Raw genomic sequence first — 24,413 nt, 5'->3', positions numbered from 1 at the left:
GCTGGTTAGTATTCTGTTTGAGAACGAGACTCTCTTTTACCGGCTCCTCTGCGCTCTCTTCGATTCACTTCCCTCCTTTTTTCCCTCCTCCTCCATCTCCTCCGCCCTTTCAAACCCTAAGGAACAACCAAGCGAACGGTGTCCCTCTTCCGCGTGCCCTTCTCCGCTGGATTCCTGGAATCTTCCGCTCCTCTCCACGGCGGCTTCCTATCTCCTGGACGCGTATTTCCTCCCGCCTGCTCCCGTGCCCTAAATCCCCCGCTCCGACTCCGACTTGTAGCCCATCCTAGAATTGGCGCTGCGTTGCCCCTCGCCCGTCCCTGCAGGCCCTCCGACGACGCGAAAAGTGGCGGGTTGTCGAAAAGCCAGCGTCTTGGTGGGTCTTCCACGCTGGTTCGGTTCTAGGGCATCGGTGGGTTGAAGAAAAATCGCATCTTGCGTTGGTCTCGCACGTTTCCTGGACTGGTCGTTGGAGTCTTCGGCGCTGGGAGCCTAGGGTTTTCTTCGGTGTAAGCCCTGGTGTGAATCTTAGCTGCTGTGATCTGCTTTCTTGGAGCTGGAGGTACTTGGTAGCTTCTGATCAATTGGAGGTGGCTTATTGTAGATGGTTTAGATTGGTGAATTGAGTTGTGTCCGTGGATCACGCTCCAATGGAGAGGGTGGTGGAGTGAGCAGGGAACGTGGTAGGTATTGGAAGAGAAATGAAGCGGATATGAGTAGGCTGTCATTCCGGCCTCGTCCTCTCGACATTCACAAGAAGCTCCCTGTTGTAAAATCTGTTAAAGAATTTGAGGATGATGAGGCACCTAGTACCACCCCTTCCACTCGAAACTCTCTGCTTCATCGTCTTGCAACTGAAAATGACACCGAGGTAATGCTTATCCCTGTGCCAGTGTTGAAATTTATTCGTTCATGTTTGTTACTGATGTTCTTCATGATCTTGTGACATACTAGTCATGGTCGATTGTCAAGAAAGATCATGATTCTATCTAAATATCTAGCAAAGAACATGAAAAAGAGTTTTCTTCTCTCGCTGTATTGAATTCAACGACCAAACTCTTTGTCTAGGTCACATGTGATGTTGGCTAAGTGAAGTTTGGATGAGATAAAGCCCACACTCTTCTGTAGATGAGTTCATTTGGAGGTTCTAGTGCTTTTGTGGAGGGTTTGCAATGAGTGTGACATAATTTACTGAAATTGGATACCCTTGAGATGAGATAGTTATAAGCTTTTTGATGCATGATTTACAAATTTTTTATTCTTTTTTCTCTTAGATGGGGTTCATTTCACTTGTAACAACAAAACAATGCCATTTACTTACATTTCTTTATGAATTAATTATGTGAATGGTTACAAAATAAAGTCAGAAAATAAAAAGTCTTGCTGATTGACACGATGAAGTAGAGTACTGATAGACTGCAAAATGCTAAGGTTCGCATCTCCCAGAATTGTGAAATTTTTTCTATAGTATCAAAATTGTGATATGTAATTGTATGATTGATAGTGTATGATATACTTGCTATTAAGGGAGATAACTTACTGAAAATGATGTTTGCTTTTTGTAGACGAATCAAACACTCAGCAAGAAATCTTCACATGAAATTCCTACTCCACAATTTAACACTGTGGAAACATATGAAAGAGACTATTCTCGCACCTTCATTCAAACTACATCATATATACGTGGAAGAGGAGGTTTGCCACTACCTTTTTGACATAAGTTACTACAAACATGATATTTTTACATGTATTTCACATGCTGATGTTTGTTGAGTATTTAATTATCTTTGCAGCCAGGGCTGAGATTGGTGAATTTGTTGAATATGATTTGGATGATGAGGATGAGGACTGGCTTGAAGAGTTTAACAACGAAAGAAAGATTATTTCGTCTGAAAAGTAATGACTAAACTTCAAGCTTTAAGTTCTTGAAAATATTTTAATATATTTAGAAGTAATTATATTTTCTACTTCTTTGTAGTTTGTCCTGTGTTTCTAACTTGGTATCATACTTCATAGGACCACAGGAGATGCATTATTTAAAGTTTTCATATGTTAAATTAACTTTCAGTTTACTGAAACATAAGTGCTTTCCATTCAGGATAGTCACTTTTGTTTTACTGGAGTCTTACCTTCTTGCAAGTCATTAAATCGAAAATATAGCTTTCAGTTAAGTTAGTAAAGTTCTTAGTCTTATGATACAACTAGTAGATCAACTAAAAGATTTATATGCATCCTCATCTCTCGTAGGCATTTCTTTTGCAGAAAAGATAAGTTGCTCTAAGTGATTTATTTATTTTTTATTTTGCTTGGAGTTTCACCTTAGTCCAGAAGCTGCAGGTCATTCTGTTAAAGGACCAAAACTAAGGAAGTATTAGTGTCAGAATCAGCTTGCTAAGTTAGCAAACTTTGGTTGGTGTTGCTCTACTCCAGGGTAGTATGGTCTAAGTGGAGGGTTGCAGCTAAAAATGAGATGTTGGCCTTTGGCAAAGTAATCTGATGATGATGACCTAGTTATCTTGTGCAACATGTTAAAGGAAAGACTGTTGTCAGTTTGTCACTGTTAATCATTTAAGCAGTGTCAACAATTCTTTTGGAAGGTAATAGCGGCAACTTATACATGGCAATGGCTGAAGATGATTTGTTATCGGTACAATACCAAGCCACATAAATCACAATTCACTTACCATCCACAGCCTGTTTCATGTTGGGTTGAAGCTTATTGGAAAGATCCCATGCTTGATCCAGACTGATCTGACAGCCTGGCTTCAACGTGACCTGTTGACATGTGGATTGGCTTCAATTAGTTGAACTTGCCATGTTGATCTAGCTTGAGTTTGCTACCTCTACCATTGAGGTATCTACAAAGATATGGATATAACTGTGGCATAATTTGCATGAGGTAACATGCATTACATAATAAAGAATATATTATGCAGTAAGGTCTGACTATAAATGCCTGATTTACAGAAAGTGTTATAGCTTATGAAGTTTGAGCTTTCTTTGGTTTTTGGATAGTATGGTTGTAACATATTTGGATAGCACAGATGTCTATGTAATATGTGTGTACTTTTCTTTTTGCTATTGCTTGCTGGTTCAATGTGTGTGATACTTTACAAGTATAGACCTGCTTGTTCAGCTGACAGCACTAAGGATTCTCTTTAATTTGGTCATGAGACGAAAAATTTCCACCTTTATTTCTATTTATTCTTTTTTGTTCATATGGAATTTACACTACATAAATGTTCAGGAGATTGTAACACTTTGCCACCACAGGACCTTTCCTAAAATACATGATGTAGATATGATATCTAGATTTACCTATAATTCCTATTTTCTTTCTGTTACTAATTTCTTTATATGCTTTTATTTGCTTTCTTCCAGGTTTGAGACCCTTCTCTTCAAGTTGGAGGTTTTGGATCACAAAGCTCGAGAAAGAGCAGGAGTTATAACACCCACTTTTGGAGCTCCTATTTCTGTTCTTTTACACCTTGATTCTGCAGCAGAGGTCATTGACTATCTCATTTTAGACATTAATTATTTGTACCGAATTTGGCTGATTAGACTAGGTAGAGTTATGTATGATTTGCTGGATCAGGGTACATTCACATAGATGTTCGTATCAACTAAGAACCAGGTTATTTTAGCAATGATCTTGATGCTAACATAATAGTTTTTTTTTGTGATTATTACTTTTGGAGGGTGAGCCTTGGTAAAGTTTAAAGGTGCAACCTGGGAACTCGGGGTCCGATACACAGAACTTTTATGTTTGTAGGAGTAGGACTGCATACACTATCCATTCCTGAGTCCCGTTTTGGCGGGAGCCTCATGCACTAATTGGGAATATATTAAGGTGAATCCTCTTGCATCATTTCTCTTAAGCGCTTGACCAAGATTTGAGTCATTGAAATAACTCTACTTGCTTATAAGGGTAAGCATGTTTACGTTCATCCTCTTTAGATCCTCATGCACTAGGTTCACCTTTTTAAGTTTTTATGATTATTGTTTTTGATGTCTTAAATGAATTTATACTGGAGAAATTACTAAAATTACATGACATTAAAAAAATCCCATGGTAGGCTTAGGTTTGTTCATACTGAATTTACGCCTACTGTTTTTATATTTGCTTTTTGTAATAAAGGTTTGGGTTGTGATATCCCCAGTAAGCTCCCTATTGTAGGTACATATTGGATTTGTATACTGTATAAGACTGTGTATAAATTTAGTAATTGTGACTTAAGAATTGAGCCACACATTAAAAAAATGGTCTTATCCCAGTTGAACAAGTCTATTGATCAGGTCATAACAACTGTTTTCTAAGAGATTAGTGATTTAAAAAGGTGCTTGGGCGTTCGAGTGAGGCGAGATGAGGCGAGGCAAGGCCCGAGTGCCTTGCGTAAAAGCCAGGCACCTCGAGCGAGTGCTCGGTTAAAGGTGAGTAATCAAACCAGATGGTCAACTTTGGTTCGATTGAACAGTACCTAGTTAGTTTGATTGAACCAACTAAACATTATAGTAAAACCACCTCCTTCTTCCCCTCCCCCATGCGTGCGAGACCCCCAAACCCTGCTTCGTCACCTCGACTCACCTCTGGTCCGCCGAAGGCAACCACCATCAACGCATCCACTCCCCGCCATCGTTGTCGACACCTGCGCTCCCTTCGTCGCTGCTTTTTTCATGTGAGGCGAGATGAGGCGAGGCAAGGCCCGAGTGCCTTGCGTAAAAGCCAGGCGCCTCGAGCGAGTGCTCGGTTAAAGGTGAGTAATCAAACTAGATGGTCGACTTTGGTTCGATTGAACAGTACCTAGTTAGTTTGATTGAACCAACTAAACATTATAGTAAAACCACCTCCTTCTTCCCCTCCCCCATGCGCGCGAGACCCCCAAACCCTACTTTGTCACCTCGACTCACCTCTGGTCCGCCGAAGGCAACCACCATCAATGCATCCACTCCCCGCCTTCGTTGTCGACACCTGCGCTCCCTTCGTCGCTGCTTTTTTCATGTGTAACTCCCTCTACTGCCTAATCTTTCGTGTGCAGCTACCTCCACCGTTAAGGGAGAGGTTCACAACTTTCTTTGTCGTTGCTGTCGTCGTTTGTAGCTTCCTCCATCATTGCTAGCGCCATCAGAAGGTTCCTTCATCATTGTAGCCCTCTCCTTCCCCACCTTTTACCACCGATGACTCCCCTTCTCCCCCCCTACTGTAGATTATTATAACTCAGTGGATTAACTATTGTTAATAGTGGATTGTTAATTGTTAGAACTGACAATTAAAACTACTATTAACTATTGTTATCATATTATATATTATATATTTGTTATATTTTTAAAATTATATTATATATTTTTTATATTTTAATATTCTAGAGCGGCTTGCATCTCTTAGGTGAGCGCCTAGCGTCTCGGACATTTTGGGACCTTGACGCTTTTTGGAACCTAACGCTTTTAAAAACACTGTATGTAGTTGAGATATATTGTGATAAGTTTTACCTCATGCATATTGAGATAGAGTCGTAGAGGTTTCTTTGGGTCATACCCTTATGACAAGTCTCAAAGGTGCACGTGGGAGTACCATGCGTTTTGGGCACTGATGAGAACATCAAACCTTGGGGGAAGAAGAAAATGGTATTTCTGTTAATCCCATACTAGAAGATGTCAGGTTTTCTTGGTAATATGCTAGATATATTTGAAATGGAATTCTCCTGTAGTCATATACACATGAGAATCTCAAAGGTGCATTTGGGGTATGTCGGGCCTTGATGTGGATGTCAAAACTTTTCATGGATTAGAATGTAGTATTTCTATTGATCCCACAGAATATATTGGGTTGTATTGGTATGTAACCTTAATAGATTTTTTACTGAGCCATGTTGTGGAATGGCTTCTTCTATGCAGTTGTTTGGCTAGTAAGTCGACTCAGATTATGACATGGACCTTGTTACTTCTTTTCCGTAATATTGTTGCATTATCTATGGCAAACATTAATTGAATAATTGATAATGACGGAATATTTCATCTTGTTGACTTCTGATCTTTATATGTCATATGTTATTAATGCTATTCTGAAGTTTTGACAATTATCAAACTTGTAGTGGTTAATTTGAACTGACAAGGCCATTCCAGTTAACTGCAGACGTGTGTGAGTCATTATTATTATTTTTTAACACATACCGGTATGTTACTTGTGTCTCGTTCTAGTAATTTGTTTTTTGGAGGGTATCTTTGTTATAACTTCTGAGAATTCTTGAAAAGGATAATCAGCTTAGTGTGCATCTATGTGAAGTCAATAAGATTATCTCCTATGTTTTCTACTGCAAGGAGCTCACATACATGCTCCTCTTCCTTTGTCAATCTCTTTATTGTGTGTTGAGTCTCTTATCTGAGATTTGAGTGTGTATTATGTTTCTCACAAAAAAAAAGCCTAGTGGTTGTTAACAGTTTGCTTTCTTTCAGGCTTTACAGTCGCTGTCTGTACGTTTTGCAATTTTGCAGTCAGTATATAATTATTGGAAGACAAAGGTATAAATCATACTGAGTATTCAATATAGAAAATCATTTTAGAAATGGTACTGAGCATTAAGTTTTTGCAATTTATTTTTTAAATCTTGTTTACTGAGAATTTTTCCATATCCCAATATTTTTTCATATCTTTTATTCTGTAAAAACACAGATCTTGCTCAGGCTAGCTTTTTTACTTTTGTCCTCCTCTTTTATGCATGTCTTATTTATCTTTGAACAGCGAGAACGGTGGCAAAAACCTATTCTGCGCCGCTTGCAGGTTAGCTCCATTGCCTTTTTCATGGAACAGCAGTGATAGTCATTTTCTATTTTCACAAAATATGTGTATCCATTTAAAGTAATATCACTGGTCAAATTAAGAGCAATCGGACTTTTATTTTTATTTTTGGTAAAGTTTTCTTAGATCTTCTACCTTTCCTTACACTACTAATCTTAACTGCCTTATCAAGGCATCTATAGTTCTCACTTGCATATATATATATATATATGTATATATATATATATATATGTGTGTGTGTGTGTATGTGTATGTGTATGTGTATGTATGTATATGAATGTAAAAGTTTTTTATTCTATGTCATTGTCGTAATACCACACATCCATCTTGACATTCTCACCTTGGCAATAATAAATTTGTATGTTTTATTTGTTAGTATCCAACATTTTGATCAAACAATTAACTTTCTGTCTGGCAGTTATGTTGATTAAAATCATCTGTTGGATTTTTTTTAATATTTTCTTGTTAGCATTATGATAATGAGTGTTCCATTTGCTGTTTTCATCTGCTTTTGGAGTATTGACTAAAACAGCTGTACTTTTCCCTCTAGTTTCTTGCGGACAAATCGTACTGCATCTAGAACTGGAATATGGCAATATATTTAGCAATGTTTCTTCAACATTGTTTTAATTTTAGACCTGCAATAATAATCTTTTGAGGTTTGCTAGAATGAAAAGGGAAAAAAAGGAACAGCATTTTAACCTTATCAAGATTCACACTCTCCTGTGCGAGTTAAAATTGTGCAGCTACTAACTGTTTCAGTTTTGTTTGTGGTTTTATTCATGGTCTCACATGCATTTCTTTATTTCTGAAGTTGTCTCTTTATATCACTCTATTTTCTTGTCCTTGATCGAGCTGATTGAATTGTAAAATTGTTTCTTAAATAAGATTCTCCATGAGCATGTTTTTGTCCTTTGAAGATTAGTAAGCTAGTAATGGTTGTTTTTGTGCTTGTGCAGCCTCCTCCCCCGGTTAATGATACAAATCCATATAATGTGTTCAGACCCAGGGAAAAGGCACACCGCCTTCACACAAGAAGGGTAAGCATTCAGTGCAAATGTATACTTTTGGTGATCACTGATTTTCAAACATGTTAAAAAGTGTTCTCCATGCCACTGTTCTTTTTGGCATATTATGTTATAATTAATTTTCTGGAAACTCATGAAGACTCTGTTTCTCAGATGCAAAGAAGGGAAAACAATGTTCAGTCCTTTGAAAAACTTAGACAGGTAAAGTCCACCTCTTTCAACACATTCTTTATTCAGTTGGTTACTATTTACTTGAATGAATATTGTATACCATATATACCCTGCAGTAGAAGATTGTACTTTTCCGGTTTGTTCGATTGCAATGCTAAACTTGTATGCATCTGAAGTTTGATCTTGTAATCATGCCCGTTTGTTAGTATCTTGTCTATTTCTCACTGGACAGTAATCATACCCCTGTTTTATGTCAATTTAAATTGGTGTATATCTCAGAGATAACCTGTGAAGGTATCTATGCATGTATGTGATTTTATTCCATTACTCTTTGTGCTTTTTTTGTGGTGACAGTTAAATTGAAGCAAAAGAGTCTGACATGAAACCTTTTTGCAGGAGATTACACTGATATCTTATGTCTTGTCTGTCTTTCGTTAACATTCACCACTTCATTGTTCTTTGTGTATGTCCTTTAGGACCTTGTAAAAGAAAATCAAGCTCTTTCAGAAAGATTTTTTATACCTTTAATTGAGTCCTTAAAGCCTTTGATGTTGAGTCATTTTTAAAGCAGCATCAATCTTCATTATCCAAGGCGCATCACTGCTAACCATGTCTCCCTTAAATAACTGGTTGACACAACAGGTGTTGACTTGGGATATTTGAAATTGTTATTGCCAATTTTTCATCTAATGAAGAACATTTTACTTGCACATTCTTATTTATCTTTATCTTTGTGATAATCAAGGATTTTAATTTCAAATAATGCCACCCGCTATCGGGTGGTATTAGTCGAGGGGGAAAAAAAGAAGAGGGAGAAGAAAAGGGAGAATCTGGAGATTCGACGCTGCTTTCCCTCAATGATCCCGATCCGTCGTCGACCTCCCTCATCGACGTCGCAAATGAGATGTCGCCTCCTCATCTGAGGCAACGAGGCTCCGGCGTCGTTGGTGACTTCTCCTCATCCGTGCAGGGAGAAGAAGCCTCGGCGACGTCGTGGGGAGAAGAAACCGAGCATCGTTGAGGCAACGTTTCTTCTCCTCACGCTGGTAGCAGAAACGAGGCGACGAGGACGAGGCGGCGACGTTGCCTCGTTGCCCTTATTTGCGTGGGGAGAAGGAAACCTCAGTTTCTTCTCCCCGTGTGGGTGGAAAAACAAGACGGCGTCGCATTTTTTTACTTATATATATATATATATATATGTATATATATATATGTATGTATATGTATATATATATATATATATATATGTATGTATATGTATGTATATGTATGTATGTATGTATGTATGTATGTATGTATGTATGCCGAGCAGTACACCAAAACATATTGCTCGGTATACTCGTATCGTACTGTACCAAGCTGAGCTTGATACTCCAATACGGTACGAAATTACGAATCTTGGTGATAAATGTCGCTGTACCAGTGTGCTATCATGCTTGTTGTCATTCCTTACTCATCTTTACAAGTAGCTAAAAGCCTTTGTGAGTGTGGAGAGTGCAAATGCATTCTCAGTCACTCTGGAAGGGACAAATTGCATCATCTGCAAGATCTCTTTGCAACAAGCAGAAGTAACCTGCTTTGTGCAGCTTGTCCGGTTATAAATTGAGGACATTATCTAGCATTTTTAGATAGCAACTCTTCCTCTATTTCATATTTGCATTCTGGGGAACATTAAAGCAGTATCTAGCAGTTCTAGATGAAAGTTCATTGTCTGTGACTAGAACTAAATTTTCTGCTGGAAAGCTGATGATTACGATGCGATTTTTTTTTTTCTGGTTTTCCTTTTTGAAAGATAGCTTATGGAGTATAGGTGGCAATAAATGATCATCAAGGGATAAAAGGATGTACTTCTGCAAAGAACATCCATGAGACAATCCAGCACATCAGCAATCATCTGATAAGTTAGTCAAGAAAAAAAGTTAATATCTTTATTGGCCTCATGTTGTGCAGTCTCTGTAAATAATTGTTCTTGTGGAAATTGGTTTTGCTAGTGTAATTTTTGGTGATGTAATAGTGTCCATTGTAGTTTTTATCATCCTTGCATTAAAATTTATCTGCTTCAGGTTAGACGTAGCTTTGACCAGGCGAAGAGAGTAGTGGAAGCTCTAATTAAGGTCTCTAATTGCAAATTAATTTTTTTCTTTTTTATAATTCATTCAAAGTAATTAGAAATTCATAATTCATTACTAGTAATTGTGTTCTCAGAGGGAAGGGAAGAAGCGATTGCTCATGGAATGTGAGGTCAATCTTCAACGCGTCCAGATGAAGTATAAGGTATATGAAAGACATGATAGTCTCTTATCTGTTTAATTACCATGCTAGATTCTTGTTTGCTAATTTCTGTGGCAACTTATTGTTTCATACTTTTATCTGGTAATTTATTGTAGTACTAGAGGAGTTAACTAATTCACCTGCTTTCATGTGGGAGAAACTTTGTGAGTGGTAAGGCAATTCTAGCAATACAACTATAAATAAAAAAAAAAGTATGTACTGGACCAATTATGATTGCCTGCATAAGCAACAGTGGACCTATGTAAAACAAATCTTAGCATCCAATAGAAAATTGTGCAGATGTACAAATAATGGTTAAGACAGGAATTTCTATGCCGTGTATATCTGTATCCTGGTTTTGGGATGTTTTGAGATAATAATATAAGGAAGTAGGCATGATTCGCCTTACCGGTCCATGACAATGTACCGATCGGTCATTGATATGATACGTACCGACATATCGACACATGGTACGGTGGGGCATTCCGACAGACTGATATGTATCGCCCATACCAATCTTCTATCGGATCGATATGTATCACCCATATCGGGCAGCATGCTGCAGTATGATGAATCTTGCAAGTAGCTTCTAGACATTGGATCTAGTTAACCAGAAAATTTTACAAGTACTTCGAAGTTTAATAGTTTCACAAGGCTATATGATAAGTCAGCGGAGAATGAACATTTCAATATTTAAATGGAACCTATTGAGATGCAACAACTTTTTGATGAATGAGAATACAGTGTATGCCTGTATGGTTATATATGAAGCGACATGCAGGATGTATGCCCAAATGTGAAAGGGAAAGTGGCTAGATGAAAAAAAAAAAAAAAAGTTAGGGTACCAGAGGGTCATTTCTTCGATTACCTTCCTAGAAGCATGATATACAATAGAAAGAAGCTCTTGTTGTTACTCTTTGTATTCTTTTGTTAGACTCTGAAGCCCGAATGAAGTACAGGTCTCAGCGTAAATTTTTTTTCTCAGTCAACCCGAATTGAACACAGTTCTGGCATTGGATCAACATAGAAGGTGACCTTTCACATCCTCTACATAAAAGAAATGAAAACACCAAACAAAACACTAAAACATTAGCCTTCAAAGTTCAAACCATTAATGGACTCATGGAGAACCTGCAACTTCTCCATACTATTATAGTATTATCCTCAGTATCTTCAGAGACCAGTGAAACAGTTGTTTTTTTCTAAACAAAATGAAATATATTTGAAGAAACTTAGCCAGAGGCTACAAAAGTGAGGGGCAATGAGCCCAGCCAAAACTTCCACCCCAGGATGATGAAACCCCCTGGACTCTTCCCCATTTTGCTAACCTATGAGCATTCCCATTACACTGCCTCTTAATATGTAAACAGTTCATAGCTTTGGTCTCACTGACCAAGCTCAAAATATCCCTATACAAGGATTTCAAAAACCAAGGAGCAAGTGCTTTATTATTCACAATATCAGCCCGTTGCTTAGAGTCTCTGCAAATCCTTGCCCCTTCCCAGCTTTCTGTCTTCATTCTGCTAAGGCCACTCAAAATGGCCAATCCTTCCGCAAGCACAGGGTTGTCTGCAGAGCAGGCTGCACACCCCGCTGCAACCATCCTTCCTCCAACATCCTTGATCACATATCCTGTAGCTGCATTACACAACTCTTCATTAAATGAGTCATCACATTCGATATTGTACCTGTAATCATCCACCACTGTAGGGGTTTGGTCCAGACTTGGTCAGGCAGTCCCCTCAGGATTATAAAGCACCCTCAAACAATCATCGGTAGCTGCAATCACCCTCCTGAAGAGGGTGTCGACACTAAGCAAGCAGTTGTGGTAGTGGGATTCGTTCCTGTTTACCCAAAGCTGCCACAAAGTATTTGTTACCCTAGCAAGAAACACCTCCTTGTCAACAGGACCATTACACTGTTCATCCAAAAGCCAACTACCATCATACCAGTCCTCACATTTACCCCTATCAAAATGAAACATCCTTGCAATCTTATCCCAAACCATACCCCACAAATCTGCATTGGAAGAGAATGTGCCTAGCAGGTTCATCACAGACTTTGCAAATAGGACACAACATAGTTTGTGAATGAATAATACTTGCAATATAATCTGAAGCTGGCAGCCTATTCCATAACCATTTCCATAAGAAAATTTTAACCTTTGGGTAAACCTTCACTTTCCACATTGCCTTCTGGCGTGGCCATTTGTCACGTTTAGGTTGGACACTGCATCTCAACAGGTGGTATGCACAACTCACAGTGGCACAGCCATCTGGAGTTGAGGTCCAAACCCATTTATCATTGTCGGGGTTCCCAGCCAAGTAGAGATCAGTTACCCTCCTTACTAGCACAGGATGAAAACAAGCCTGTGATGTCTCAACATTCCAGCCATGGTCATCCACTAAATCAGCAACACAGAATAGTTTGAGCAATGTTCACATTAACAAATGTAGGCCAGTAACTTAAAGGGATTGTATCTATCCCGGTCTCCACCCAGAAGTTGGCATTCTGCCCAGGTGCGACACACTTCTTGAATCCAGTTTGGGTAGCAGTCATAAAATGGCACGGATTCCTCCAATTCTAGGAGTAGCCTCTTGATCTTAAGGTGTTCCAAGGGGTCATAGTTCCATACTTTGCCATGAGCACCTTTACCCAAAGTAGGTTCTCATTGTTGAGTAGAGGAACCAGTCTCTTGGCACAATTAGTTTTCCTAGTTGGCTTCAAGTCCCTAATCCCTAGCCCACCCTCCTCAATAGGTGAAGCATTTGTTTGCCACCCTATAAGGTTCATTTTGTTGCTACTCTCATCTTGATTCCAGATAAATTCTCTAGCTGTTCTCTTCATTTTCTTAATTATCCGCTCAGAAACTCTTGTATTCATCAGAATGTGAGTAGAAATTGCATTCATAACTGATTTAAGAAGGGTAGCCTTTCCGGCCTGGGAAATCAGCCCTTTAAACCAGCCTTGGACCTTGTTGAGAGCTTTATCCACCAACACTGTTTAGTGCCTCTCCTCAAGTCTTTATAATGGACGTAAGCTCCTAAGTACTTAATTGGCCACTGACCCTCATGCACCATGAGCGAATGACTGTTCTATTCCTCTCCTACCCTCTATTCCTAGGTTGAAAATAACTCTCAGATTTGTTATTTTTGATGGATAAGTTGGTGAGCTTTTCATATCTCTTCAGGATTCCCTTAAGAGTTTGACAAGTTTTAACATTCCCTCTAAACTCCACCAGGAGGTCATCAGCAAACATAAGGTGTTAGATTTTGATGCTATAAATGTTAATAGGGGAAAAGGCTTTAGTCTTTACCTTCTTCTTAAATAAGTTATTAAGGTTCTGCTCGTCAAGGATAAAAAGGTATGGTGAAATAGGGTCCCCTTGCCTAATCCCACATTGGCTCCTAAACCACCCAGATTTAGCTCCATTAATCAAACAGGAAAAGGAAGTAGATGACAGACAAGAGTAGATCCAATCAACAAATGCTTTGGGGAAGTTCATAATGGTAAGTGTATGGGTAATGGCCGACGACCCAATTCTGTCGTGGGCCTTAGAAATGTCCAGTTTGAGCAAAACCAAAGAAGTCTGGCTTCCTAGATTTGGAGATCGTGTGGGCCAATTCGTTGGAAATCAGGATGTTGTTGTCGATGTTCCTATCCGGCACAAAAGCTGATTGAGTATGGTCCACCAGCTCATTAAGGAGAAGTTTGATTCTATTCACTAACACTTTGGATAGAATCTTGTAGATGACACTACATAGAGCTATTGGTCTAAAATGCTCAACCTTGGTGCTATCAGTCTTCTTGGGAATAAAGACCAGGTAGGTCCTTCCCCAAGCCACAGGAGTCTCACCCCTCTCTTGAAATCTCATAAAAGCATTCAGCATTGAGTGCTTTATAGTATCCCAAAACGCTAGGAAGACCTCCACATTGAATCCGTCGGGTCCGGGGCTCTTCCCCTTCCCATTTGCTGGATGGCACTAAAGATCTCCTCGTAGGTGGAAGGTCTAAGGAGGACATTGACCTTGCCATCATCAATCCTCTTAGGTTGAGGACATAGGCTCCAGTTTATAGTCCTACCAGTATCAACGTGGTTCCACAATTTGTCATACTAGTTAACAGAGCAAGCTGCAATGTCCTTTTTGTTCAGTGAGCTGGTGTCCATCATTGTCCACAACGGAGTGAATAAAGTTTTTGCATTTCCAATTCTTGATTAAGGAGTGGAAATACTTGGTGTTCTTATCCCCACCTTCAATCCAAGCAGCCTTGGCTTTATTTCACCAGAAAAGGTGCTGTTGTCTATTTAAGGCTTCCATCCTATTATAGAAACATGGCAAAGTAATGAATTCGTTATCCAAAATAACATCGTCACTCTCTTTGCCCTCCATATCTTGAATACTCTCAAGGGTTTACCTAATGGTGAGGTTAAGATTGCCACCCCCCTTCCTGTTCCATCTACTCAAAGCCAAACTCACTCTATTCAACTTGCCACTCACAACTTTGTTCGGATCAACATAGGTCACCTCCTCCACCCAGATCTGGCAGACCAGATCCTTGGCCTCCTTGTAATCCAACCAGTGAGGTTCAAATCAAAACTTCTTTCTCCCAAGCATCCTAGAAGCCCCTGCAATCCTGATCATGAGTGGGGCATGGTCTGACGCAACTCTAGGTAAGTGGAAAACCACATAAGAAGGGAAACAATCAAACTAGGAGGAATTGGCATACGTTCTATCTAGGCGGGCGAGAATTTGGGCTGGCCCCCTTCTGTTATCGGTCCAAGTAAATTTAGGCTCTTTAAATCCCAAATCAAAAAGTTGTGAGTGGAAAAAGAAATCCCGAAACAAGGTAATAAAATTACTAAGCACAAAAGGTCTACCCCTACCTTTATCCTCAAGGTTGCTAACCACATTAAAATCATTGCATATAAGCCAGGGAACATCATGTATATTAACTTATGAAAGCTTTCACCATAAAAATTTCTAATATTAGGGAAATTACTTGCATAAACAATTGTTAGAAGCCAGTGCGACGTACCTAAGCCTTCGATTACTAGAGACATCAATTGGGAAGATTTGTATATTATCGTGGCATGGCGAAGAGAAGCCTTTTAGGCAACGAACAATCCTTCTTATCTACCATTGGCCTTGTAATAGTCCCCCTACCAAGTGCCAAGCCTTCCCTAGCTTCTTTAGTTTTTCGTGCCCATCCACCTGTAGATGAGTCTCCAACAACAGCAACATTGAGATATTAAAGTTCCTCAAGAGCGAGAAGAGGTGTTCTTTGCTGCACTACTTCTTGAGTCCCTTGCAATTCCACGAAAGGTTGTTCATTAGATTTAAACATTAGGGTCCCTCCCATCCTCCTTGGCCATCTCCGACCTCCCTCTATTCTCACACTTCTTTTTGTTATGATGTCTGAGATTACTAAGGAAAGTTTGGAGGCTTCCTTGTACTAGAGTTCGTCTGGTCTTGAGTCCCTCCTCACTATTCGTCCTGATCCACTCCAAGTTTGCTTCGTCAATGAGGAAACACTCCTCCAGAGCATCGGCTAGCATTGTAGCCTCCTGGAATGCCTTCACCACCTTGTCCACGAGCCCATCGTAGTACATATACCCTGCCTTTCCAAATTTCCTAGGCTTGCCATCAAGTTCGCTCTTGGTGTTTGTCGGCCTCGAAGACAAAGGAAGAACCTTGTCCCCTAGGGTTTATAGCCTCGAGATCCTCCTCTTTTGAGGCACCAAGCACAACAAATGGGTTGGAGAGAGAAAGTCACCCAAGAGCAGGCCCCTCGCACCCCGGGGGGTCACCTGCCTCTCGACGGAACGCTGGGATGCAACTGATGGAAAGACACCTAGCGCCCAATCCTAATCAACAGTCTTTGCAGAGTCAACGTCATCGATCACATCCACCCTAGGGAGCTTGACCCTTGCCATTGGTTTCTTCCATGGTGCCTCCTTGAAACAAATTCTACCTCGGGCAAGTCCCGGTAACAACAGGGGCAACAAAACCCTGGCATACAGGCGCTAGCCTAGCTGTTGAGAAAACTATACTATTAGCATTGATGACTCCCTATAGGGGAGGTACAATCGTGGTTGTTGAGACCACACCCAGATAGGACCTTGACCCACGGTTCAACTATGTCATAGGGCTCGAGGTCCTCGGTTGAATCAATCTATGTGGATCAGTTCCCTGTCCTAAGTCTGGTCCAACAATCCTTCGAGCCGCACCTTTCCCCTTCACTTGACTAACCACATCTATTTTGGTTGTTTTGGACTTGGCTCGCCTTTGGACCCGAACCCACGGCCCATACAATATCTCATCTTCTCCCTCTCGCCTTGGGTTTTCTTTCGGCATTTCCACTGTAGTTGATGTGGGAGAATTGGGTGAAACAAAGTAAGCTTCACAATAGGACATTCTATGGCCAACTTTTCCACATTTGAAACAAATATTTGGTAGATTCTCATGTGCAATGGTTTGAAAGAATTGGGAATCACCCACTTGGATCTAAAGACCTTGCGGGACCAGTAGGGAGAGGTTTAGAAGCACACACGTTGGGCAAACTTGTCCCTTGATCGGGATAGAGTAACATGATCTACCTAAAGTAACCTCCCAACTTTGGATGCAATTTGCCCTAAGAAATTGGGTTGCAACAATTCTAGGGGAAGTCCAGGCAGTTGAATCTAGGTGGGTATGGTATCTATTTTTTCTAGTAATGGCTAGAAATTTAGTTTCCATGGTATTAAGGTTAAGAGCTGCCATCACAAGAACCAAGGTCCACCCAGGAGAACCCTATTCATTTCCTTGACAGAATGGAATTGGAAACAAAATAATCCTTTGGCCTTGTCCACAGTGTTGCGTCCCGTCGGCAAGCTCCATAGTTTTAGCAATATAGACTTCAAAAGCTCGAGGGAAGGAATCTTAGTAAGAAACTTATAGTAGAGGCTCGTTTGCCACTCTTCATAAGTCGAGTACACCTCCTTTGGATCAAGGTCCCCTCGTAGAGCAACTTGGTTCTCGATTCGGCATAGTTTCTCCTCAAGATGGGAGTTCAGTCTTCACCCATGCCTTTCGCTTTCATGAAAATATTAGCTCAGGAGGAAGGGGTTGTTGTAATTGGGGTGGAATCGGGGGCTTCAACACCCCCTCCGTTGTAGACACAATGGTAACAGAGGTATTGGCCATTGGCGAGCCAACCTTCGGGGCCAAATCCAATGGAACATTGGGGGAAGGGGCGTTTCCAGAGGAGGAGGTGGAAGCAGAGCTTCTAAGGAACCCATCATCGATGCTAGGGTTTCTCGCTCTAGAACAAGAGCTTCTCACTCTAGAGGTTTTTCTAGTGAAATAGTCTATTGTATTATTATGTGGAGTTACCTAGAAAGATTGGAAATGAAATATTTTCATTCATGAATAATTTAGTGTAGATTCAATAAAAGATAAAATGACGAAGAATCATTTAAGATGGTATAGACACGTGTTAAGGATGCTACAATCGGAAGAGTTGAGACAATTCTTGATAGTGGCACGACACGAGGGGAGGTAGAGGGATATGTGAAAAACCTTTACTGAAAACTATAAATAAGGATACCAATACTTGCAATCTAAGGATATGACTTTTTATAAGGTTTAATGGTGGCAAAAGGTCTATATAACTGGTAGTTGCTGTTCTTGTATGTTATCTTTGAAATCAATGAGTGTATCATTGATTATGTTGTGCTAGATGATGATGGAAAAGCTGATTATGCAAATTGTAGTATTAGGGTCAAGTCTGAGATGGTGTAAAGATGAACCACGGCAATTTATAAACAATTAAATATAGCATCAGAAAATGTTTACTTGGTCTTAAATAGAAATGTTTCACTTGGTAAATCCAAAGGTTTTTATTGGATGTTTCATACTTGTCTCATGTATCTTTTTGAAGTATTACAGTCTTCTAGGCTCGCATGATTGTAATGAGTAGGTTTTTTTTATTATTCTAGTTCTTGAAATTGAGGAATAAAAAGAATCACCAATAAAAGAAGGGAAGAAACCATTTAATGGTGAAGAAAGGAACTGATGATTTGTTAGGGTAATACCTAGTTTTTTCTGTTATGTACATCTTCTTCCCTGTTCTAAATAATTTGATGATTAGTAACTTGAAACTATTCTTAGCATGAGGCACAGCTTATCGAAGATCGAATGGTGTTCCCAAGCTTGCAACGAGCTTCATGCAAGCTGGCCTCAAGTGATGATGACTATATGGACTCGGATGATACAACAAATGGTCATCCGTATGCCAGGCCTGCATCTGCCCATCCAAAATATGCGGACTCTAAGTTTGCAATGGTCCCTACAGGTCAAATGAAGCGTGAACTGAAACAGAGATCTGCTTCAAACGGGTGGCTACAGAAGAGGGTATGCATTCTTTTGCCAGACCAAGTTTCAAATGTAAATTAAAGATGCTGGTCTAGTTAAAAGGAAGTTGCACTAGGCCCTAAGTAATGTGTTGTACAATTTTTCTTGAGTATTGGTTCTTAGTCTCAAATGTAACCTAAAGATGCTAGTCTAGCTAAAGTGAAGGTGCACTAAGGCCTTAATAATGTGTTGTACAATTTGATAGTGGCAGAAATTGCAGAACTATCATCTGAAGATTAAATAATCACATTTGATGCAGGATCCTGATGAGCCTATATTGCTATTTACGAGACCTCTGGATCCAGACAAGCTTGCTGCTGTAGGCATTATGCAACCGCTTTGTCCACCTGCCGAGAATGGCTCCGTAGCATCAACATACCGCTTCCATGGCAGGATTGGACGAGGAGGGCGGATAATCTTTGACCGTTGCAACCCTCTTTTACGATCTCCAATTGGCGAGGAAAGTCTTCCTTGTGTAGCATATCCGAGGTCTTCTCCTCCTGATGGCTAGACTGGTGGTGTTTTTTTGAACTTCATGTGCATGCATGATTTGCTTGTGAAGATTAATGGGTTGGAGAAGCAGCTAAAGGCCTTCTTGAGATTACTTGATTTAGTCGAGAGCAATCGTCCAAGCATTAGGGTTTCACAAGTCACAAAGGTGGCATTGGAGCAGCAAGTGCTGTGAACACTAATTATTAAGCACATGGAATGGACACGAGACCTTGTGTGAGTTAGGCATGCTGACCATTCTTCATTGCTATTCATGGCCATCTCTTTTTTTCATCACCACTGTGCAATTACTTGTGCCTCAGGGGAAAAGCCAAGTACTTTCTAACCTCAATGTTTGTCCATTCTTTCGGCTTGTAATTGTGGCATATAATCCATATTGTGTACTTGTTATTTTTATTTTTTTTCCTTGCAGAGGTTTCTACTTAAAATCGTTAGTAGGATCTTTTATGAGGGATAAATTAAATCACCACTCCCTCTATGGATACACACCACCTTGTCTATTTCCCATGTTTGTTTTGCTTTGTAGGCCTTTTTAATTTATGCAATTCTAACATGTGAATGACTTGTTACAATGCCAGAATCTTGTTCTGATGAGTGATTTCACCTGTATTCTATAAGTTGTTGATGGATTTCCATGTCATTTCTTTGTGATATTGGGAAACTTGGGGGATTCGAAATGGATTTGCATCATTGATCATTTGTCAATATGCGAATCCTAAGACTAGCTACAGAAGCAAGTGTAAGCATCGTATCGTACATCCAAGGTCAGAAATCTTTGTGACATATGTAAAAGGAAATTAGTTTGATGTAGTGAAGTGTGAGAAAATAATAATAATAATTTGAGGTTCAATTTTTTTTTCTCGTTCCAAAGGGTTCTTTCTTTTACTACCCCTCCTTTTGAGTTTACCTATAATTTTTCTTGTTTGGTTCTCTAATATCTAGAATTTTCTCATATAATACATGGGCACTATGATAACTAATAATTTCTACTTTTGATGTTGGTATTACATTTCCTTGACGCATAAAAACTCCCAAGCTGTTCATTTATGTCAACAGCGATGATTTTGGTGTCATGCTACAGTACTTCTACTGCCAATTCTACGAATTATTCCCTTATATCTTTGCTCCAACAATTAAAATTATGCAGTTATAATCTTATGTTTTATATTTTACACGTTCCGATAAAAGCAATTATAAGAAGTTTCAAGGATGATTTAAAACACTGTTTATATTGAGGTGCCGATGCAAAATCTATCTATCAAGAGAAAAACCCGCATCCGAGTCATACAATTCCAAACTAATATACATCCAGAGCATGCCATGAGCTTGCTCAGGTTGATGTTTCAGAACAATCCTCTCTGTACATCATGAAACAGAAGATTTCATATTCTTAGTTATCACAAACACATTCGACATCCCATTTTGGATTTTGTACATTCACATCATGCCATGCCATGAACTCAGGTTTGATGTTTTAGAACAGTCCCCTCACACATCATGAAACAGAAGATTTGATCTTCATGGTTCTCACAAAGACATTCCACATGGTTTGGACTTGAGTTGGTCAGATTAGCCCATGGCATATTTCTGGGTCCATGCCCTAGCCGTCTCCTCGTAGCGAGAACTCTGTGTCTTATACATGTGAGCAATCTCAGGGACGAGAGGATCATCAGGATTGGGGTCTGTGAGAAGGGAGCAGATGGAGAGGAGGACCTTCGATAATGTCAGCGCTGGGCTCCACTGCTCCTTGAGGATGTCTAGACAGATGCTTCCGTTCGAGTTGATGTTTGGGTGATAAACCTGCATCGGTTTAGTAAAGGACCCTTTTGCATGAGCAAACTCATTTTATTTAAATCTAGCTTAATGTTGCAGATTTCACTGACAATTGATCCATATTCTAGAAATAAGACTTGACAAGATACTATGTCCATGTAATTAACAAAATAATCTAATGAACAATCCTTCAAATAGGAATATAAACTATTCCTCTCTAAGCACCTACAAAAGAACACCTACAACTATATATATATATATATATATATATCTTCAAATTATTCAGTGGCACAAAGTGCAGGACACTTCAAAATGTTCACAGTAAGTGAAGTGAGATCACTAAGAAATGCAAAGCATGAGCATAATTTGGAAACCCACACAATGATTACTGCAAGTTTCTTGGCACCATAGCCAGCAAATCAGCAGTGTTTCTTGGATTGATATGACAGACTGGATATTCCCCCAGCAATTAGTTAACATGTCATAACAGTTCAAACTAACAGATAGTAGAATTTCAAAATTACCCTTCAGGCTTCTATCACCTACTCATAAAAGATGCTTGTTCTCCACATACAGATGGATTAATGTCAGTGTCAGTTTATTAAATAGTATAACATAAAGATACTGATTTTAGTTTCCATTTTCCATAGCCATAAGAATTTGTCAGGGAACTTGAGTATGTAAAATGAATATCAAAATAATCCAAAGTATAGCAATCTCAATTACTTGGGTCAAATAGTTATGTTGATAACAACAATTAGCAATTAGTAGAATCATAATACCTTTATAGTCAGATCATAAAGCACAAATTCTGCAAATCAAAAAATATATATACATATTACTGGTTTCTGCTCACCTTTGTCTGGAAATTGACTTTCGGAGGCTTAAATGGATAGTCAGGTGGAAAATGTATCTTAACAAAGAACACCCCGCCAGCATAAGGACTATCTGAGGGACCCATGATTGTTGCCTGCCAATGGAACAGATCTTCACCAACAGGTCCAGCACTGCATGATGTTGGAGGATCCCTCTGTAAATCCATTAGTTCCTTCTGAATCCGTTTGCTAGCCATAGTGCCTCCTGAATTTTCAAAAAAGACATCAGACTAGGGAATATCTCTACAAATAAACAAAAAACTTTTCCTTAGATAAAATGAAAAATAATCTAAATCTTTAGGAGCATAATTTGCAGAACATAAAAGGCAACAGCTGAGGACACTGATAAGCCAACTCAATCACAAGAAAATCCCTGAAATTGATCACCCCTTAACCTATGCAGTAAGTTGCAGAAATTTAGATAAGAGACAAGTGGACAACAGATATCCAGACTAGTGGTTTCCAAATATAAGTGGTCAAATAGTTACTTTTCAAATCATTGCAAGGCATCTCTTTAGTTCTATAAAGCTTCATGACAGAAAGAACTAGCAGGATCATAAAAATCAATGACCAGTAATATTATAAGTTCCTTAAGTCAAAATACAATCTTGATGGCAGGACACCTGCCAACTAACCAACTTAGAAGCTTTAGTGAAGATAAATAGCTTCTTGCATAAATTATGTAGCAGTTGGTGCTTCTGGCACACACGAGCACAGCAGTGAAGACACAAAGTACAAACATATGGAAACATCCTGGAAATTAAAGCTCTCAGACATACACAAAAAAAGGATATAACTACCGCTCAACAGATTTATGACAATGACCAATATAGAAAAGTTATTTTTGTATGATCAAGACTTCTAAGATGTAAAGCCCAAAAGATTGTTAAGAGTTAATCACACAAATGTAGCACATACAGAAACATATAATGATATGATGTGCACCGCATGTGTTCTTAAGATGATGATGTTTCAAAAATATTGGGACTGTCATCAACTTCACATACTTTATCAAGATCATCGACCGATCCACCTCAATACTTTACTTGATTCCTCATTTCCTAACTTTATTACCATCATCCTGTATGAATTAGTCCTTTCTATTGTTCAATAGTTTTACCAACTCATATTAACAATCATTTTCCTTATATTTCCCTAATGTCTATAATTATCACAGTAATTATTTTCACCTTCCAACCAAAATCACATCTTGCTTTCTCTCTATCCTTTCCATTGTTCATGTGGATGTCTAGTGAGGAGTGAAACTATTGGAACTATATCTACATTACTGGACCCCGATTAATTTCGCATCGGAAGTAGGTAAGATTAAGATTGACTTACAAGGGTTCCTTGAGTGTTACACCTGTACATCGGCTTATAAGGGTCTGAGGAGTTTACTATTATTAACATCAACTGATGTATTTTGTCCAGGTGATATACGGTACCCAAATCGTGACCCATAAAATCTGAATCAGCTTTCCGCTTTCAGATATGATCCGTCGAAATAAAAACTGAAACTTTGGTTCCAAGGACTAAATAAAACAAAGCCTACAACTCTAAAATGAGCAGAAATACTACAGACCCTTCTTCTAGATATCAAAATTAACCAAATCACTCGCTGAAGTCCATTCGACTCCAAGAGATTGCGAGACGACGAGCTAATTCGTGACAGATCGACGAGATCTAAACAATACCCACACGAAAAACCCAATATTTCCAACAAATTCAGATAGGCTCTATTTCTAGGCTTGTGTAACCATCAAAACAAGACAATTCTTTAAGACAAGGGGAGAAGATGGATGCTTAAGAGCTGGCATTGGAGAACATCTAAGCTGCGATTGAGGAGAAAAAGGAGGCGATTTTGCTTACGGGTTGGAAGAATCTGATCGACGACGCGCTGGACTGCCGGATCGCAGTCGAGATCGGGAGAGGAGGGAAGGTAAAGGCAGAAGACATTTCGCCTTTAGGCGCACGCTTCGCGGTCTGGTCACCTCCCGGTTCCAATTGTTCCCCTCGATGAGCCGTATGCGGTCAGATTCAATTATATACATTATGTACACGATTAGTAATTAACAGCTTAATCTATTTCTAAGGCACGATGTAGAATGGGAGGCAACTTCATCTCCACTCATCGAACTAACTAATGTTTTGCTACATAATTAGATTGTGACATGTTAATGCCATGATCATTAGAGATTAATATTTTTCCTTATATGATAGTTTATTATATTCTTTTTCTAATCATATCTATGTTAGAAATCATTACAAGTTTGGGAACTGGAATATGCTCTGCAGTGCTTACAATCATAACTATCGGAATCAGATCAGAAATTGATGAAATGATTTGTTAATTTCTTGTTTTTTAAATAATGATATGTTGTGTCCAAAATAAAAATAAGAATATATTCTAAAAAAATTTTATAATATATTGAAAAAGAAGATGGTAAAAAATTAGAATAGACACGTGGAAAGGATGAGAGAATAACAAATATAATAGACTCTTCATTTTTTTTTTAATAAAAAATAAATGCCCTTAAAGAAAATTCAAATAACGCTGATTAATAAATAAAAAGTTAAGAATACTTAAAAAAAAAAAACT

The 24,413-nt window shown here is 39.0% G+C and overlaps 2 protein-coding genes across 3 annotated transcripts; one reads left to right on the top strand and one right to left on the bottom strand.

Annotated features, from left to right (window-relative positions):
* Positions 1 to 17: 17 nt before the first annotated feature.
* LOC135629648 (uncharacterized) lies at positions 18 to 19,562 on the top strand. Of its 2 annotated transcripts, XM_065137349.1 has the most exons (13): positions 18 to 519; positions 605 to 871; positions 1,566 to 1,695; positions 1,794 to 1,896; positions 3,382 to 3,505; positions 6,451 to 6,516; positions 6,737 to 6,775; positions 7,753 to 7,833; positions 7,975 to 8,022; positions 10,056 to 10,106; positions 10,198 to 10,266; positions 18,414 to 18,656; positions 18,916 to 19,562. In XM_065137349.1, exons 2-13 carry the CDS (start codon positions 713 to 715, stop codon positions 19,165 to 19,167), a joined length of 1,365 nt encoding a protein of 454 aa, XP_064993421.1. In that variant the 5' UTR covers positions 18 to 519; positions 605 to 712; the 3' UTR covers positions 19,168 to 19,562. The 2 variants fall into 2 exon arrangements, with proteins under 2 accessions (XP_064993421.1, XP_064993422.1); XM_065137350.1 differs by having other exon boundaries at positions 18 to 871; positions 18,426 to 18,656.
* Positions 19,563 to 20,422: 860 nt separating this feature from the next.
* LOC103984074 (ubiquitin-conjugating enzyme E2 10) lies at positions 20,423 to 23,823 on the bottom strand. Its single transcript, XM_009401498.3, has 3 exons — positions 23,684 to 23,823; positions 21,796 to 22,019; positions 20,423 to 20,966 (listed from the first exon to the last, which is right to left on the bottom strand). Exons 2-3 carry the CDS (start codon positions 22,009 to 22,011, stop codon positions 20,736 to 20,738), a joined length of 447 nt encoding a protein of 148 aa, XP_009399773.1. The 5' UTR covers positions 22,012 to 22,019; positions 23,684 to 23,823; the 3' UTR covers positions 20,423 to 20,735.
* Positions 23,824 to 24,413: the final 590 nt, after the last annotated feature.

Source organism: Musa acuminata, chromosome BXJ3-1, assembly GCF_036884655.1.
Source record: "Musa acuminata AAA Group cultivar baxijiao chromosome BXJ3-1, Cavendish_Baxijiao_AAA, whole genome shotgun sequence".
Taxonomy (NCBI): Eukaryota; Viridiplantae; Streptophyta; class Magnoliopsida; order Zingiberales; family Musaceae; genus Musa; species Musa acuminata.
This window is presented reverse-complemented; position numbering and strand designations above follow the sequence as displayed.